The sequence below is a fragment of the Anolis sagrei genome, chromosome 4, assembly GCF_037176765.1.
Source record: "Anolis sagrei isolate rAnoSag1 chromosome 4, rAnoSag1.mat, whole genome shotgun sequence".
NCBI lineage: Eukaryota > Metazoa > Chordata > Lepidosauria > Squamata > Dactyloidae > Anolis > Anolis sagrei.
In genome coordinates, this window is record NC_090024.1 from 123,614,668 (window position 1) to 123,630,993 (window position 16,326).

Consider the following 16,326-nt stretch of genomic DNA (forward strand, 5'->3'; position numbering starts at 1 on the left):
TCGTTTTTCCAATTTTCGTGTGTCTTGGAACAGTTTGTCCCCGTAGAGATGTTCAATGTATTGTCGAAGGCTTTCATGGCTGGAATCACTGGGCTGTTGTAGGTTTTTTCGGGCTATATGGCCATGTTCTAGAGGCATTCTCTCCTGACATTTCGCCTGCATCTATGGCAAGCATCCTCAGAGGTAGTGAGGTCTGTTGGAACTAGGAAAAAGGGTTTATATATCTGTGGAATGACCAGGGTGGGACAAAGTAGTTTGCAGTGCCTTTCATGTTCCCAGTATTGTCTGCTGGAGCTAGGTGTGAATGTTTCAACTGACCACCTTGATTAGCATTTAATGGCTTGGAAGTACCTGGGGGAATCTTTTGTTGAGAGGTGATTTGATGTGCCTGATTGTTTACTCTCTGTTGTTTTGCTGTTGTAATTTTTGAGTCTTTAATACTGGTAGCCAGATTTTGTTCATCTTCCTTGTTTCTTCTTTTCTGTTGAAGTTGTCCACATGCTTGTGGATTTCAATGGCTTCTCTGTGTAGTCTGACATGGTGGTTGTTGGTGTGGTCCAGCATTTCTGTGTTCTCAAATAATATGCTGTGTCCAGGTTGGTTCATCAGATGCTCTATTATGGCTCACCTCTCTGGCTGAAGTAGTTTGCAGTGCCTTTCATGTTCCCAGTATTAAAGAACTCAAAAATTACCACAGCCAAAACAACAGAGAGTAAACAATCAGGCACATCAAATCACCTCTCAACAAAAGATTCCCCCAGGCACTGCCAGGCCATCAAATGCTAATCAAGGTGGTCAGTTGAAACATTCACACCTAGCTCCAACAGACAAGAGTCCTTTGTCCCACCCTGGTCATTCCACAGATATATAAACCCAATTTTCCTAGTTCTGTAGATAGTTTGTATGTTGTGTTTCCTCATCAGCTTTCCTATGTGGTCAGTGGTTCCCTTGATGTATGGCAAGAACACTTTTCCTCTGGGTGGATCTTCGTCTTTATTCTTGTGGCTTGTTCTTGGTCTAATTACCTCTCAACAAAAGTTTGCCCCAGGCACAGTCAGCCCATTGTATGCTAATCAAGGTGGTCAGTTGAAACATTCACACCTAGCTCCAACAGACAAGAGTCCTTTGTCCCACCCTGGTCATTCCACAGATATATAAACCCAATTTTCCTAGTTCTGTAGATAGTTTGTATGTTGTGTTTCCTCATCAGCTTTCCTATGTGGTCAGTGGTTCCCTTGATGTATGGCAAGAACACTTTACCTCTGGGTGGATCTTCGTCTTTATTCTTGTGGCTTGTTCTTGGTCTAATTACCTCTCAAGAAAAGTTTGCCCCAGGCACAGTCAGCCCATTGTATGCTAATCAAGGTGGTCAGTTGAAACATTCACACCTAGCTCCAACAGACAAGAGTCCTTTGTTACCACCCTGGTCATTCCACAGATATATAAACCCAATTTTCCTAGTTCTGTAGATAGTTTGTATGTTGTGTTTCCTCATCAGCTTTCCTATGTGGTCAGTAGTTCCCTTGATGTATAGCAAGAACACTTTTCCTCTGGGTGGATCTTCGTCTTTATTCTTGTGGCTTGTTCTTGGTCTAATTACCTCTCAACAAAAGTTTGCCCCAGGCACAGTCAGCCCATTGTATGCTAATCAAGGTGGTCAGTTGAAACATTCACACCTAGCTCCAACAGACAAGAGTCCTTTGTCCCACTCTGGTCATTCCACAGATATATAAACCCAATTTTCCTAGTTCAAACACATCTCAGTACCTCACTATGGATGCTTGCCATAGATGCAGGCAAAACGTCAGGAGAGAATGCATCTGGTTCTCAACCTGTGGGTCCACAGATGTTTTGCCTTCAACTCCTAGAAATCCTAACAGCTAGTAAAGTGGCTGGGATTTCTGGGAGATGTAGAGCAAAAACATCTGGGGACCCCAGCTTGAGAGCCACTCTAGAACATGGCCATATAGCCGAAAAAACCTACAATCCAAAGTATTATTATTATTATTATTATTATTTTCTTCTTGGTTTCCCTTTGAAGAAAAGGCAGAGAGGGACCACTTGCCTTCCTCACACACACAGGGCGCGCGCCCGAGCTCGAGGTGTTGATTTGTACTTTGCGCGCGACGCCTGGAAAGACATGTGGGCGCGCGCAGGGCTCCCCTGCTGTCTGTCCTTTGGAGGATCCTCGCGAGCAGAGAAGCCCCGCCCCCTCCCAGGCGGAGAAAGGGTGTCCCGCGCCCCCCTCCCTCAATTGGCCACTCTTCAAGCCTCGTCGCCCCCCTCCCCCTCGCTCCCCGCAGTTGACCCTGCCCCCCTGGCTCCGGAGGGGCCAATCAGCGTGCGGGGGGACTGGCGCTGGGCAGCCCTTAAAGGGGCCCGCCGCCAGCCTTGCGCCCCCAGAGCCAGGCATGGGCCAGGTCCCCTCGCAGTGAGCAAAGCAGGCCCCCGCAGCCCGTGTTCCTCTCTCTCTGTCTCTCTCTCTCTCTCTCTGCGGCTAAGGTAAGGAATAGAGTGTGGCTCCTGGGAGGGAGGAGGAGGAGGAAGGGGGGAGCCTATGGGAAACTGAGGCGCGGGCACGAGGCACCTCCGGAATTGGCTCGAGGCAGGCTCGCGACGTTTTCTCCCATGTCTGCGACGATGCTGTTCACACGGGTCTCGGGGGGCGGGTGGAAAGGGCTCGGCTTGGCTTCTTCCACCAAAGCCGCTTTCGGTTGTGGGGCTGCCTATAGGGCGAGAAGAAGGGGCTCCGAGCTTGGCAACAACCCCCGTCTCCTCCTTCCCGCTCCTTCTCTCAAGGTATGCAAAGGGCTGGCTTAATGGGGGGGGGGGGGGGGTTCAATGCCAACAGCTCTGGCTTTCCTTCCAACTGGGTGGCTCTCTCCTCCTATGTTTTGTATGCCTTAACTCTTTCATCCTTGCCATCTCATGTTTACTACTCATGTAGACCCATCTGATGCTGTTTTGGTCCCTTCCACACAGCCGTATAAAACCCACACTGAGCTGGATTATATGGCAGTGTGGATTCAGATCATCCCACACTGAACTGGATTATATATAAAAAATAATAATCATAAAAAACCATAGAATCAAAGAGTTGGAAGAGATCTCATGGGCCATCCAGTCCAACCCCCTGCCAAGAAGCAGGAATATTGCTTTCAAATCACCCCAGACAGATGGCCATCCAGCCTCTGTTTAAAAGCTTCCAAAGAAGGAGCCTCCACCACACTCAGGGGCAGAGAGTTCCACTGCTGAACGGCTCTCACAATGAACTGGATTATATATATAATAATAATAAAAAATCATAGAATCAAAGAGTTGGAAGAGACCTCATGGGCCATCCAGTCCAACCCCCTGCCAAGAAGCAGGAATATTGCATTCAAATCACCCCAGACAGATGGCCATCCAGTCTCTATTTAAAAGCTTCCAAAGAAGTAGCCTCCACCACACTCCGGGGCAGAGAGTTCCACTGCTGAACGGCTCTCACAGTCAGGAAGTTCTTCCTCATGTTCAGATGGAATCTCCTTTCTTGTAGTTTGAAGCCATTGTTCCTTGTCCTAGTCTCCAGGGAAGCAGAAAACAAGCTTGCTCCCTCCTCCCTATGGCTTCTTCTCACATATTTACACATGGCTATTATATCTCCTCTCAGCCTTCTCTTCTTCAGGCTAAACATGCCCAGCTCCTTTAGCCGCTCCTCATAGGGCTTGTTCTCCAGACCTTTTATCATTTTAGTCGCTCTCCTCTGGACACATTCCAGCTTGTCAATATCTCTCTTGAATTGTGGTGCCCAGAATTGGACACAGTATTCCAGGTGTGGTCTAACCAAAGCAGAATAGAGGGGCAGAGAGTTCCACTGCTGAACTGGATTATATGGGAGTGTGGACTCGGATGATCCAGGACACATCAACACAAGCATATAAACATATAAAGACAGATAACCCACAATATTTGCTTTGAACTGCATTACCTGAGTCCACACTGCCATGTAATCCAGTTCAGTGTGGATTTTATACAGCTGTGTGGAAGGGGCCATAGACCCTCTTTTCAGGGCTGTCCAGTGGATTTGGGCTTTGTTGGGTTTTTTTTGTCGTGTCAGGAGCGACTTGAGAAACTGCAAGTCGCTTCTTGTGTGAGGGAATTGGCCGTCTGCAAGGATGTTGCCCAGGTGACGCCCGGATGATTTGATGTATTATCATCCTTGTGGGATATAGGAGCCCCTGGTGGCTCAGTGGGTTAAACCCATGTGCCAGCAGGACTGAAGACTTGACAGGTCACGGGTTCAAATCCGTGGAGAGGCGGATGAGCATCCTCTATCAGCTCCAGCTCCTCATACGGGGACATGAGAGAAGCTTCCCTGACAGGAAGGTAACAGTACTCCATGTAGTCATGCCGGCCACATTACCTTGGAGGTGTTTATGGACAATGCCTGCTCCGGCTTAGTAATGGAGATGAGCACCACCCCCCAGAGTCAGACACGACAGACACTGCAGTACATGTCTTCTTTTAATAGGTATAGTAAAGTAAAGGTTTCCCCTTGACATAAGTCTAGTTGTTATGTCAAGGGGAAACCTTTACTTTACTATACCTATTAAAAGAAGAAATGTACTGCAATGCCCTAATAAAGTTAAGTCAACTTAGAGCAATGGGCGAAATTCTTCCATGGCCTCATCTATTGATACAGAATTAAATTTTTTAATTCTGCCAACCTAGCAGTTTGAAAACATGCAAATGTGAGTAGATCAATAGGTATCGCTCTGGTGGGAAGGTAACGGTGCTCCATGCACATGACCTAGGAGGTGTCTACGGACAACGCCAGCTCTTTGGCTTAGAAATGGAGATGAGCACCAACCCCCAGAGTCTGACACGACTGGACTTAATGTCAGGGGGAAACATTTACCGTACTTTTACCTTAATTTTTAAAAGACATTCCTTTGTATTGTATCATATTCGTAGAATAATCTTTGTAGTGGTGAAGGCTTTCATGGCTGGAATCACTGGGTTGTTGTAGGTTTTTCGGGCTATATATGGCCGTGCTCTAGAAGCATTATCTCCTGACATTTCGCCTGCATCTATGCAGAGGTTGTGAGGTCAGGCCATAGATGCAGGCGAAACGTCAGGAGAGAATGCTTCTAGAACATGACCATACAGCCCAAAAAAACTACAACAACCCAATTGTATTGGATCCCATTCATGTTGCATGCTAGGCATATTACTTTGAAGTTGTTACGGGTGCAGTGAACATGTATGATGTGGTGGTGATAAGCGAACAGCCTTCACAAACCTGGTTTTATGGGAAATAGCCCATTAAAATGGTGTGGTTAGTATCCAAGATTGCAGGCATCTTGGATTAAAAAGTAGAGCTATCTTGCATGTGATAAATAATGCCTGTCTGTGTATTAGTCAGCAAGTAGTCAGGATTTCCTTCTTTAGGAAGAAGTAGCAGTGATTGGATCTACACTGCCCTGTATCCCAGGATCTGATCCTAGATTATCTGCTTTGCACTGGATTATATGAGTCTACACTGCCAGATAGTCTGGGATCAGATCTTGGGATATAGGAGCAGTGTAGATCCAGCCATTGAGGCTATAGTGATATAATGAGGTCCCCTTCCACCCAGAATATCAAGGTAGAAAATCCCACAACATCTGCTTTGAACTGGGTTATCCGAGTCCACACTGCCATATACTCCAGTTCAAAGCAGATAATGTGGGATTTTATACAGCTGTGTGGAAGGGGGCTCAGTGGTAACTTGCAGTCCACCCTTCAGTTGGTGTGTTTAAAGGAAAAGGAATAATCCAGACTGTGAGGAAAGGGATTTGGATTATTAGACTCACTGGTAGAGAGCAAAGTTGGCAACATTCATTCTCAGTGTGATGTCTCCAAAGATATTAACTGTCTTAATCCCTCAGAATTAAAAGTTTAGAAAACGAAATCCATTTATCAAAGATGGGGACAAACGTCAACTGTTGGTTTTCTGATATAGAAATTTGTTATTAGAAATAGAAGGGTAGATCTGTAGTATTATTGATTTACTTTACTTGTATACCACCTTTCTCAGTCTATCGGTGACTCAAGGCGGTTAAAGGGAACAGAAAATCAGTGAAAATCAACAGGCAGTAAGTGTGACACTTGTAAAGTAGTTATTTTTGGTATGTTTAGTATGTGTTTAGTGCGGTTTTGTATAGGTTAAGATGATCGCTTTAGAGGTAGTTTTGTTAGTTGTAGAAAAAGTTGTGTTTTAGTCTATCTTTAGTATTATAACCATTAGTAAAGAAAAGTTGTGCTTTAGTCTATCTTCAGTATTATAACCATTAGTAAAGATCTGTGTTTTTAATGTGAATTTAATAATTCAGTTATTGAATTATGTCAGTAGTACATCATGCATATGTGTTCGCTATACTTGATTTTTTTCTGCTTCACAAAACACTGAGTATAATTGGAAAGCCTTGCTCAGTTTTGCATGTTATCTCTGCAATAACAACTTGGGTGCCACTTTGCATTACTGGACAGAGAAGCCAAAATCAGTCAGTTCTCCTGTGACTATATCCGTATGATAAAATATGCTGGTTATATTCCCGTTTTCACATTTGAAGTGTGATGATTGAAATGTGGCACTTTAGGAATGTGCAGAGTTTTTCTTCCATAGAATCAAAGAGTTGGAAGAGACCTCATGGGCCTGCCAGTCCAACCCCCTGCCAAGAAGCAGGAATATTGCATTCAAATCACCCCTGACAGATGGCCATGCAGCCTCTGTTTAAAAGCTTCCAAAGAAGGAGCCTCCACCACACTCCGGGGCAGAGAGTTCCACTGCTGAACGGCTCTCACAGTCAGGAAGTTCTTCCCCATGAAAACTTACTACAGCAGTTGTAAACATTTGTGAAGGCCGTAATGCTCCAGTCATAAATGTTTTTAAGTGCTGTAAGACTCTTTATAAAGGACACATTACGGGAAATTATGGAAAGAAGGAAAAGGAATTAATCGGTACATTATCTGATGCAGTTCCAGGAAGCGTTTAAAGTGGTGTCAAACATTGTCGTGCCTGAAACACACTCGGCAGGCTGTTAATACACAAATCAGGATGTATAAATGTGTATATTTGGGGCACCTTTAAGTTTTCAGTGTTTCAAGATGAATTATTCTTGAGTGATTTCCAACCATAAGTCCTACAGGTTTCAGGAGTTCAACTCTTAGAAGTCTTGGCAGTTTGGCCAACTGTCAAGATTTCTGGAAGCTGAAGTCCAAATCAGCTGGGAGGCCAAAGGTTGGGAGCCACTGTTCAAGGTTGCAGAGAGCTTTAAAGAAAGCTTTTCATAAGCTATTTATTGTGAAAGCAATCCATTACATGGCTACCAGCCTCCTCCCAGTAGACTCAAATCAAGGAAAAGCTTTATGAGATCTACCACTCCTCTTGGCATCTCCCCAGCAACAAGGGTATCCCTCTGGGCAGCTAGACCAGGAAATCCCAACTGGATGCCTCCCCCCCCCCCCCATGAGGGTCTTCCTCCAGGGGTAAACCTCCCCCCACCCACAAGAGTCTTCCTCCAGGGGTAAACGAAGAATGGGCAACTTGGAAGTCCAGGAACAGACTGGACAGATCAAAAGACAACCTGGCAAAATGGCACTACCTAAAAGAATTCCACACCTTATGTGACTGTGGAGCAGAACGGACAACTCTGCATCTGTATGCTTGCCCATTGTGCCCTGCCTCATGTACAGAGGAAGAATTGTTGGAGGCTACAAACAATGCCATTGCTGTTGCGCGTTTTTGGTCAAAGGATATTTAGCCACCTGTGCTCCTTCTATTTTATCTGTTTTATACTAATTTATGCAATGCTTTTCATAAAATCATATAGTTGGAAGAGAACTCATGGGCCATCCAGTCCAACCCCCTGCCAAGAAGCAGGAATATTGCATTCAAATCACCCCTGACAAATGGCCATCCAGCCTCTGTTTAAAAGCTTCCAAAGAAGGAGCCTCCACCACACTCCGGGGCAGAGAGTTCCACTGCTGAACGGCTCTCACAGTCAGGAAGTTCTTCCTCATGTTCAGATGGAATCTCCTCTCTTGTAGTTTGAAGCCATTGTTTCGTGTCCTAGTCTCCAGGGAAGCAGAAAACAAACTTGCTCCCTCCTCCCTGTGGCTTCCTCTCACATATTTATACATGGCTATCATATCTCCTCTCAGCCTTCTCTTCTTCAGGCTAAACATGCCCAGCTCCTTAAGCCGCTCCTCATAGGGCTTGTTCTCCAGACCCTTGATCATTTTAGTTGCCCTCCTCTGGACTCCAGTTTGTCAATATCTCTCTTGAATTGTGGTGCCCAGAATTGGACACAGTATTCCATGGCTATCACATCTCCTCTCAGCCTTCTCCTCTTCAGGCTAAACATGCCCAGCTCCTTAAGCCGCTCCTCATAGGGCTTGTTCTCCAGACCCTTGATCGTTTTAGTTGCCCTCCTCTGGACACATTCCAGCTTGTCAATATCTCTCTTGAATTGTGGTGCCCAGAATTGGACACGATATTCCAGGTGTGGTCCAACCAAAGCAGAATAGAGGGGTAGCATTACTTCCCTAGATATAGACACAATGCTCCTATCGATGCAAGCCAAAATCCCATTGGCTTTTTTTGCCGCCACATCACATTGTTGGCTCATGTTTAACTTGTTGTCCACGAGAACTCCAAGATCTTTTTCACACGTATTGCTCTCGAGCCAGGCATTGTCCCCCATTCCGTATCTTTGATACGTAATAATAATAATAAGCTATTTATTTACTTCATTTGTATAACACTTTTCTTGGGAGGGGGGCTCAAAGCGGTTTGCAACATACATACGGAAAATTCAATGCCTCACATACATAAAAACCTAACATAAAACAATAATAATATACAGCTATCAAATCATAAAAATGCAATTACATTTAAACATTAAAATGTGGTGTTAAAAACATATAAACATTAAAATTACACAATCTTAACAATCCTAGTCCAGGGCTGTTCCTTTAAGCTACACTGTTCAGGGGGTGGGCAGAGTCCTCTGCTAGGATGTTGCTGATTTTTTTCGAGTTTCTCTATGGGCCCTTCCACACAGCCTTATAACCCACAATATCAAGGCAGAATAACCCAAAATATTTGCATAGAATTGTGTTATCTGTGTTCACACTGCCATATATTCCAGTTCAAAGCAGATAATGTGGGATTTTATTCAGCTGATCCTCTGACTGTGTGCTTCTGTTTTTGGTAGGCTTGGCAAATTCATTCTGATTAAAGAGTGTTGTACAATTCCATATAGGAAAACTTCGCATTTCTAGTCTTTGGAGTGATAAAGGGCCACAGAAATTTAGGAAGCCAGCTTTTTCTTTTCTGTAAATGTTCTTCCTTCATATATTTGGGACAACGGAAAAATATGCTGCATACACTTTAATTACACTTTGGCACATTGAAAACATTTCACTGTGAGCCTTTCAGAAAACTGTTTCTTTGTACAATAGATATCACTTCTCGCAGCCAAGTATATCATGTTACAGGTATGGGAACAACGTATTCTTTGACTGGATGGTAAGAGGCTAAAAATAGTATAAACAGTGTTTTCGGTTTACAGTGCAGAGATAGATTTGGTTTGGATGTGAATTATTGAACAGAATCATTTGGGAACTCCACTCATAGGGGAAATCAGGGCTAGTTCTAATGAGGTTCTTATGCGGAACAACACTCAAAACATGCATTCGTCGCTATTGGTTTTACTATTATAGACACCATGTGTGTTGTAGCCTCACTAAACTTTTTTTCTTACAAGAATTGAGCATGTTTATTAGGTCTTTTCCTCATAACCCAAAATATCAAGGAAGAAAATCCCAGAATATCTGCTTTGAACTGCGTTATCTGAGTCCACACTGCCATATATTCCAGTTCAAAGCAAATAACGTGGGATTTTATTCAGCTGTGTGGTAGGGAACTCAGTGAATTTAAAACTTCTTAATTCGATCATCAAGACTGTTGAGATTAACTTCACAATTCAGCAGCACATCAGTTGCACAACTTCAGCGCTTTCCAGTAGCTTCTTCCTGCACAGTATTTTCAGTCAACTGCTCCCACAAACTGCAGTCACTCTGGAAGCTTTTACAGACACTTTTGAGCACATGCCCGACCATTGACAGTTTTACCATTGTCTTTCCCCCAGTCTAGATGATATTACAAACTTACCACAGCATACAGTTATATCTTGTCTTAGCAGACAGGTTCTTTTAATTACATATAGCCTTCGATGAACAACATCACAGCACAAGGAGAAATATACACTGTACATGACTTCCTTATATACAATTCTATACAATTACACATAGCAATCTCTGATTGGTTCCCAACTCATTAACTTAACTCAGACCCAGGATTGCATCATTCGCAATCACCTGGACTAGGCCAGAACACATTTCCCAAATGATTCCCTATATACAGTGAATGCATGACTCAGCATTTCCAATAGAAGCCCATTAGCAGTGCATGACTCAGCTATATTACATTACAATACATTGTAAAACTTGACAAAGACTATTATATTTTTTTACTAGTTAAATGAATAAGTATTACTGCTTGTTCGTTTTCCAGGTATGGATAGTATACCATACATAGTAAAATGCACGGTTATGGTGGAAAAAGAGTGCCATCCATTTCTAAGCCCCTTGGAGGGGTATGTCTACAATATCCTGCAACATTATGCAGTGGGCGTTGAGTGTCCGCTGAGCATCCCTTCTGGATACCAAAATCAATGTTGATATTATAATTATATATTTTATATTACATGCAATATTACTAATAATATTACAATATAATGGTATAGTACAATATAGTAATATATAATACTGATATTGCGCTATGCTAATAATATAATATATTGTATGTATATATCTCTTGTAAGCTGCTCTGAGTCCCCTTCGGGTTGAGAAGGGCGGCATATAAATGCCGTAAATAAATAAATAAATAAAATGTATGCTCAAGTCTCAAAAGTAGTAAAACTGTGTTCAGTATATAACATGATAAAATGAAGGTTTTCTTCTTGGATTTTTTGAAAAATATTTTCAATCTATACATGAAGCAATCTGTGGACATATTTGGCCAACTGTGTCCAAGTAGAGCAGGGATCCTCAAATGTTTTAAACAGAGGGCCAGGTCACAGTCCCCCAAACTGTTGGAGGGCTAGATTTTAATTTGAAAAAAACATAAATTCCTATGCACATAGCACATATCTCATTTGTCGTGCAAAAAACACTTTAAAACAATACAATAAATAAAATGAAGAACAATTTCAAGAAATATTAAATTATTAGTAATTCATTGGGAATTGTGGGCCTACTTTTGGCTGATGAGATAGGATTGTTGATGTTGTTGTGTGCTTTCAAGTCATTTTAGACTTAGGTTGACCCTGAGCGAGGGCCGGGTAAATGTCCTTGGAGGGCCGCATCCGGCCCCTGGGCTATAGTTTGAAGTAGAGCATGCTGCCTCACCTTCCACCAGCTGATAAAGCAGTTGCCCATTTGGGTGGGATGGGGATTTAAACCTTTTTCTCAGGCATTAAGGATGTCTTCATAGTCTCAATGTGGTTTACTTTCTGAGGATGAACCTGCGCTGTAGAATTAATTCAGTTTTACATTATTAACTGCCTTGAATCAATCAGGCAGAATGTAGGCTGGACTCTCAACATGTCACTATTTGTTTGATTTTTAACATATTTATTTGCCTGATGGAGAAGCTAGTAACACTTCAAAAGTGTGCATAATTTTTATGTTTTGGAACTGACCCGATAAAGATATTGCTGCTTATGGATTTTGGGTTTTGTTGTATTTTGCTGCTTGGCCAATAATGTTTCCCCTCAGTATGTTTGAAATGGTTGCTCCATTCTGAAGATATGTTCTAGATTAGGTAATGTCTGACATCCTACTGGTTAGTCTCTGGCCATACTAGATCAGTTTAATCCATTTTGAATGGTGAATCAACACATAGGTAAACCCACATGATTCAGATACACTATCCTAGTCAAGACTAATTTTTCAATGTATTGTCGAAGGCTTTCATGGCCAGAATCACTGGGTTGTTGTAGGGTTTTTTGGGCTATATAGCCATGTTCTAGATCAGGGGTCCTCAAACTAAGGCCGTGGGCTGAATATGGCCCTCCGAGGTCATTTACCCGGCCCTCACTCAGGGTCAACTTAAGTCTGAAATGATTTGAAAGCACACAACAACAACAACAACAATCCTCAGCCAAAAACAGGCCTACACTTCCCATTGAAATACTAATAATTTTAAATTTGTTTAAATTGTTTTTCATTTTAATTATTGTATTTTTAAAGTGTTTTTGCACTACAAATAAAATAATGTGCAGTGTGCATAGGAGTTCATTCATATATATTTTTTCAAATTATAATCCGGCCCTCCAACAGTTGGAGGGACTGTGACCATCTGAACATGAGGAAGAACTTCCTGACTGTGAGAGCCGTTCAGCAGTGGAACTCTCTGCCCTGGAGTGTGGTGGAGGCTACTTCTTTGGAAGCTTTTAAACAGAGGCTGGCTGGCCATCTGTCAGGGGTGATTTGAATGCAATATCCTGCTTCTTAACGGCCGACAGGGAGCTCTGGCGTGGGCTGGTCCATGAGGTCACGAAGAGTCGGAGACGACTGAACGAATGAACAACAACATCCTGCTTCTTGGCAGGGGGTGGGACTGGATGGCCCATGTGGTTTCTTCCAACTCTATGATTCTATGACCTGGTCCTCTGTTTAAAAAGTTTGAGGACCTCTGTTCTAGAGGCATTGTCTCCTGACGTTTCGCCTACATCTATGGCAAGCATCCTCAGAGGTATCCTCATACCTCTGAGAATGCTTGCCATAGATGCAGGCGAAATGTCAGGAGACAATGCCTCTAGAACATGGTCATATAGCCCAAAAAAACTTACAACAACCCACTAATTTTTCAAATTCTCATTTTGAATGGCACCATTGCTCAACTATATGATGTTTGCCTTGTCACATGTTTTAAGATAACTTGTCCCAGACATGTTTGTCACTCAATCAGTTGAGATTTGGATCAAATGTAGATTGATCATGAAACATATGTAAATGAGCTTTAGCAACCTACTTTCAATGTGTGACCCTTTTTATGGTCCAGCCGTCCAATAGGAGTTGAATTTTTCAGCTGGTGAAAGTCACTGGCAGCCCTCCAGGAGAAACACGATGACTTGTAGCAGCTGCAGAATTTGTTCATGGTTTCTAATCAGGTGTGAAGAGTTTCCTGGTAAATCAGGTCAACTTAATCTGTCTGGATCTAAATCCCATGTGTGAAAGTGCCCCCATCTGACGTTTGGTAAGAATACATTTGGAAGTTTTTATGAACATTCCTTCCTCTCTTTCCCCTCTTGCTCATTTTGTAGGACTTCAGGAAGACTTTTGCAGCCATGGCCACCTCTGCGAGTTCCCATTTGAGCAAAGCTATAAAGCACGTGTACATGAAGCTGCCTCAGGGGGACAAGGTGCAAGCTATGTACATCTGGATAGATGGGACTGGCGAGTTTCTGCGTTGTAAGACCCGGACACTGGATCATGAACCCAAGAACATTGAAGGTAAGTCCAAAAATATTTTTTTCAAGCTTGGGCAATCCAGGTAATTATTCCTTTGCTGTACTGTTGAGAATGACAAAGCAGCTCCATTGGACATTATATGATTGGGTAGGAGATGGCTAACACTGACTTTATGTTGTGTTGGTTATGCTGACTTCTTTTCCAGCAAGGTGAGACAAACTGCAATGTTTTATCAAAGCTTCCAAGTCTTCAGAAGTAATTTGCAAAGCAGGGTTAACTTGGGTAAAAAATATGCATAGGGTGGCACTGTGCACAAGGAAAATGGCAAAGCTATCTAGAGTTGATTTTTTTTTTTTTTGCAGTTAAGCTTGCATCTCCTCAAAGCTCTTTAGGTGAATTCAGCTTTGAAGACAGGGAAGGCCACTTGTAACCTTAATTCCTCAATTCAGTAATGCAGCTGAGCCAAAATGGCTTAAACGAATTTATTTAAAACATTTCAGTGGCATTGATATAGAAAAATAAAAAATATCATTGATTATTCAAAGCTTTTGTGAGCTGATGCCCAGTATGTAGGACAGTTAATTATGGACTTGGCAAAACGATGGCATTTTATTGTATTTTTATTGTATTAATGTAATGTTTTAACTGTTATAATTTATTGTTACTATGTATTTTACTGTGTGAATTGTAGGCATCAACGTATGCCAGTTGGAAGCCGTCCTGAGTCCCCCTTCGGGGGTTGAGAAGGGCGAGGTAGAAATACCAGAAATAAATAAATAATAAATATAGTCTTAAAGATGTTTTGCCAGAAGAAGTCACAGTACATACATGTGCATGTGCTGGCGGTGACATACACAGACTGAGAGTAACCCCCATTGAAATCAATAGGGTTCACTCCTAGGTAGACCTCTCTGGTTGTTGTTGTTCATTCGTTCAGTTGTCTCCGACTCTTCGTGACCTCATGGACCAGCCCATGCCAGAGCTCCCTGTCGGCCGTCACCACTCCCAGCTCCTTCAAGGTCAGTCCAGGCACTTCAAGGATGCCATCCATCCATCTTGCCCTTGGTTGGCCCCTCTTCCTTTTGCCTTCCACTTTCCCCAGCATAATTGTCTTCTCTAGGCTTTGCTGTCTCCTCATGATGTGGCCAAAGTACCTCTCTGGTACTGTGCCATTAATATCCCATTTTCCAAAAAGCTCCAATCATTCTTCCCTATTGTTCAATAAATTTCCCTCTTCCAAAATCTCAATTTTAGGGTGAGAATTGTATCACTTTCCAAATGTTATTGGACTGTAACTCCCATTTTGCCTAGCCAGAGTAGTTAATGGTAAGGAATTATAAAATTGCAGTCTTAATAGCTTTGGGGAGGGCTAAACCATTCATAGTTCCTGTCCCTACTCTACTTGATGCCTCTTCTTATTATCTTCTTTTCTATGAATGTATTGTACCAGTAAATAATGTACCAGTAAGGCCTTCTCGCGGACCACCCTAAGAATTTGGGGAGGGTGCTCAAGACCCTCAAGCCCCCCCCCCTCCCCCCCGGGCTACATGCCTTGGTTGAAATATACTTTATCCATATTCTGTGGGATGGCCTGAGCAGAGTACATCTAAGAGGCCAACAGCATATCACTAATCAGCACTATGTTAAAAGTCTTTATTTACCCTATTCCCCAAGATAGTTTTATTATTTCCCATTTAATTGTATTCTGTGACCATGTCATAGAATCCCAGAATTGCAGACCACAAGATATCACCCAGATAAACCCCTTCCATGCAGGAATATACAATCAAAACATTGCGGAGAGATAACCAGAGATAAGCCTCCAGAAAAGAAGATTCCATCACACCCCAAGGCAATTCTTACTTCCTAGTGTTTAAGTAGAATATTTTTTCTTATGCCTCTATTAAAGCAGCCTAGAATTACATTTGCTTTTTTGGGAGTATTAGCTACCCATTCCAGTTTGGTATGATTATCACATTTAATAAGCTATTCAACCATGAGAGAAGCCTCCCACAAGGATGATAAAAACATCAAATCATCTGGGCGTCCCCTGGGCAACATCCTTGCAGACGGCCAATTCTCTCACACCAGAAGCGACTTGCAGTTTCTCAAGTTGCTCCTGACACGACAAAAAAAAATCCAAGTCAAAATGGTAAATAGTAGTGGACACAGGACAGAACCCCATGGCACCCCATTGGTCAGAGAGCACTGTTTTGATTTGGTCAATTATTGTTTTAAACCTATTTTTAGATTTCTGACTGACTATTTGTTTATATCTTTTGGTGATTTTCCTTTTTTTTTGTTTTTTGCACAAATCCCTTTTAAATCTTAGCTCAGTTGAAAATTCTATAGGCATCCATTTTGGTTTCTTTGGACATGTTGCATTTTCCCTACTTGAGATTGTGCTTTTAAAATCTCCCCTTCAAGAAATTTCCCTCTGTTACTAACTTCTTTGTCTTTTAGTATTCTTGATCATAGGATCACACCCAACATTTCTCTATGTTTACTGAAATAAGCTTTCTTAAAATCTAGGATGCTTGTCTTCCTCTTTTCGCTAACAAACTCTAGGAAAACAGGGCTACTCCCACCTTAGGATTCCACCACTTCCACAATGTTAACCAGATAATGGGCTGACAGAAGGAGCTCAACCTGTTTAAATCTGGGGAGAGTGTGTTGAGCTCCCGTTTGTCAGCTCCATCTCCCCAAGCGGGGATATGAGAGAAGCCTCCCACAAGGATGGTAAAACAGCAAAACATCTCCTGG

General features: G+C 42.6%; 1 protein-coding gene across 3 annotated transcripts in view; it reads left to right on the top strand.

The window, feature by feature from the left end:
- Positions 1-2,391: 2,391 nt before the first annotated feature.
- GLUL (glutamate-ammonia ligase) overlaps positions 2,392-16,326 on the top strand; it is a 31,094-nt gene continuing 17,159 nt past the window's right edge. Inside the window, exons 1-3 of one of the 3 annotated variants that reach the window (XM_060774467.2) lie at positions 2,395-2,502; positions 6,059-6,116; positions 13,416-13,605. In XM_060774467.2, the coding sequence (XP_060630450.1) occupies positions 13,440-13,605 (166 nt within the window). In that variant the 5' untranslated portion in view covers positions 2,395-2,502; positions 6,059-6,116; positions 13,416-13,439. Of the gene's footprint in view, positions 2,503-2,645; positions 2,800-6,058; positions 6,117-13,415; positions 13,606-16,326 lie in introns of those variants that run through there. The other 2 variants (XM_060774468.2, XM_060774466.2) reach the window with 2 other exon arrangements.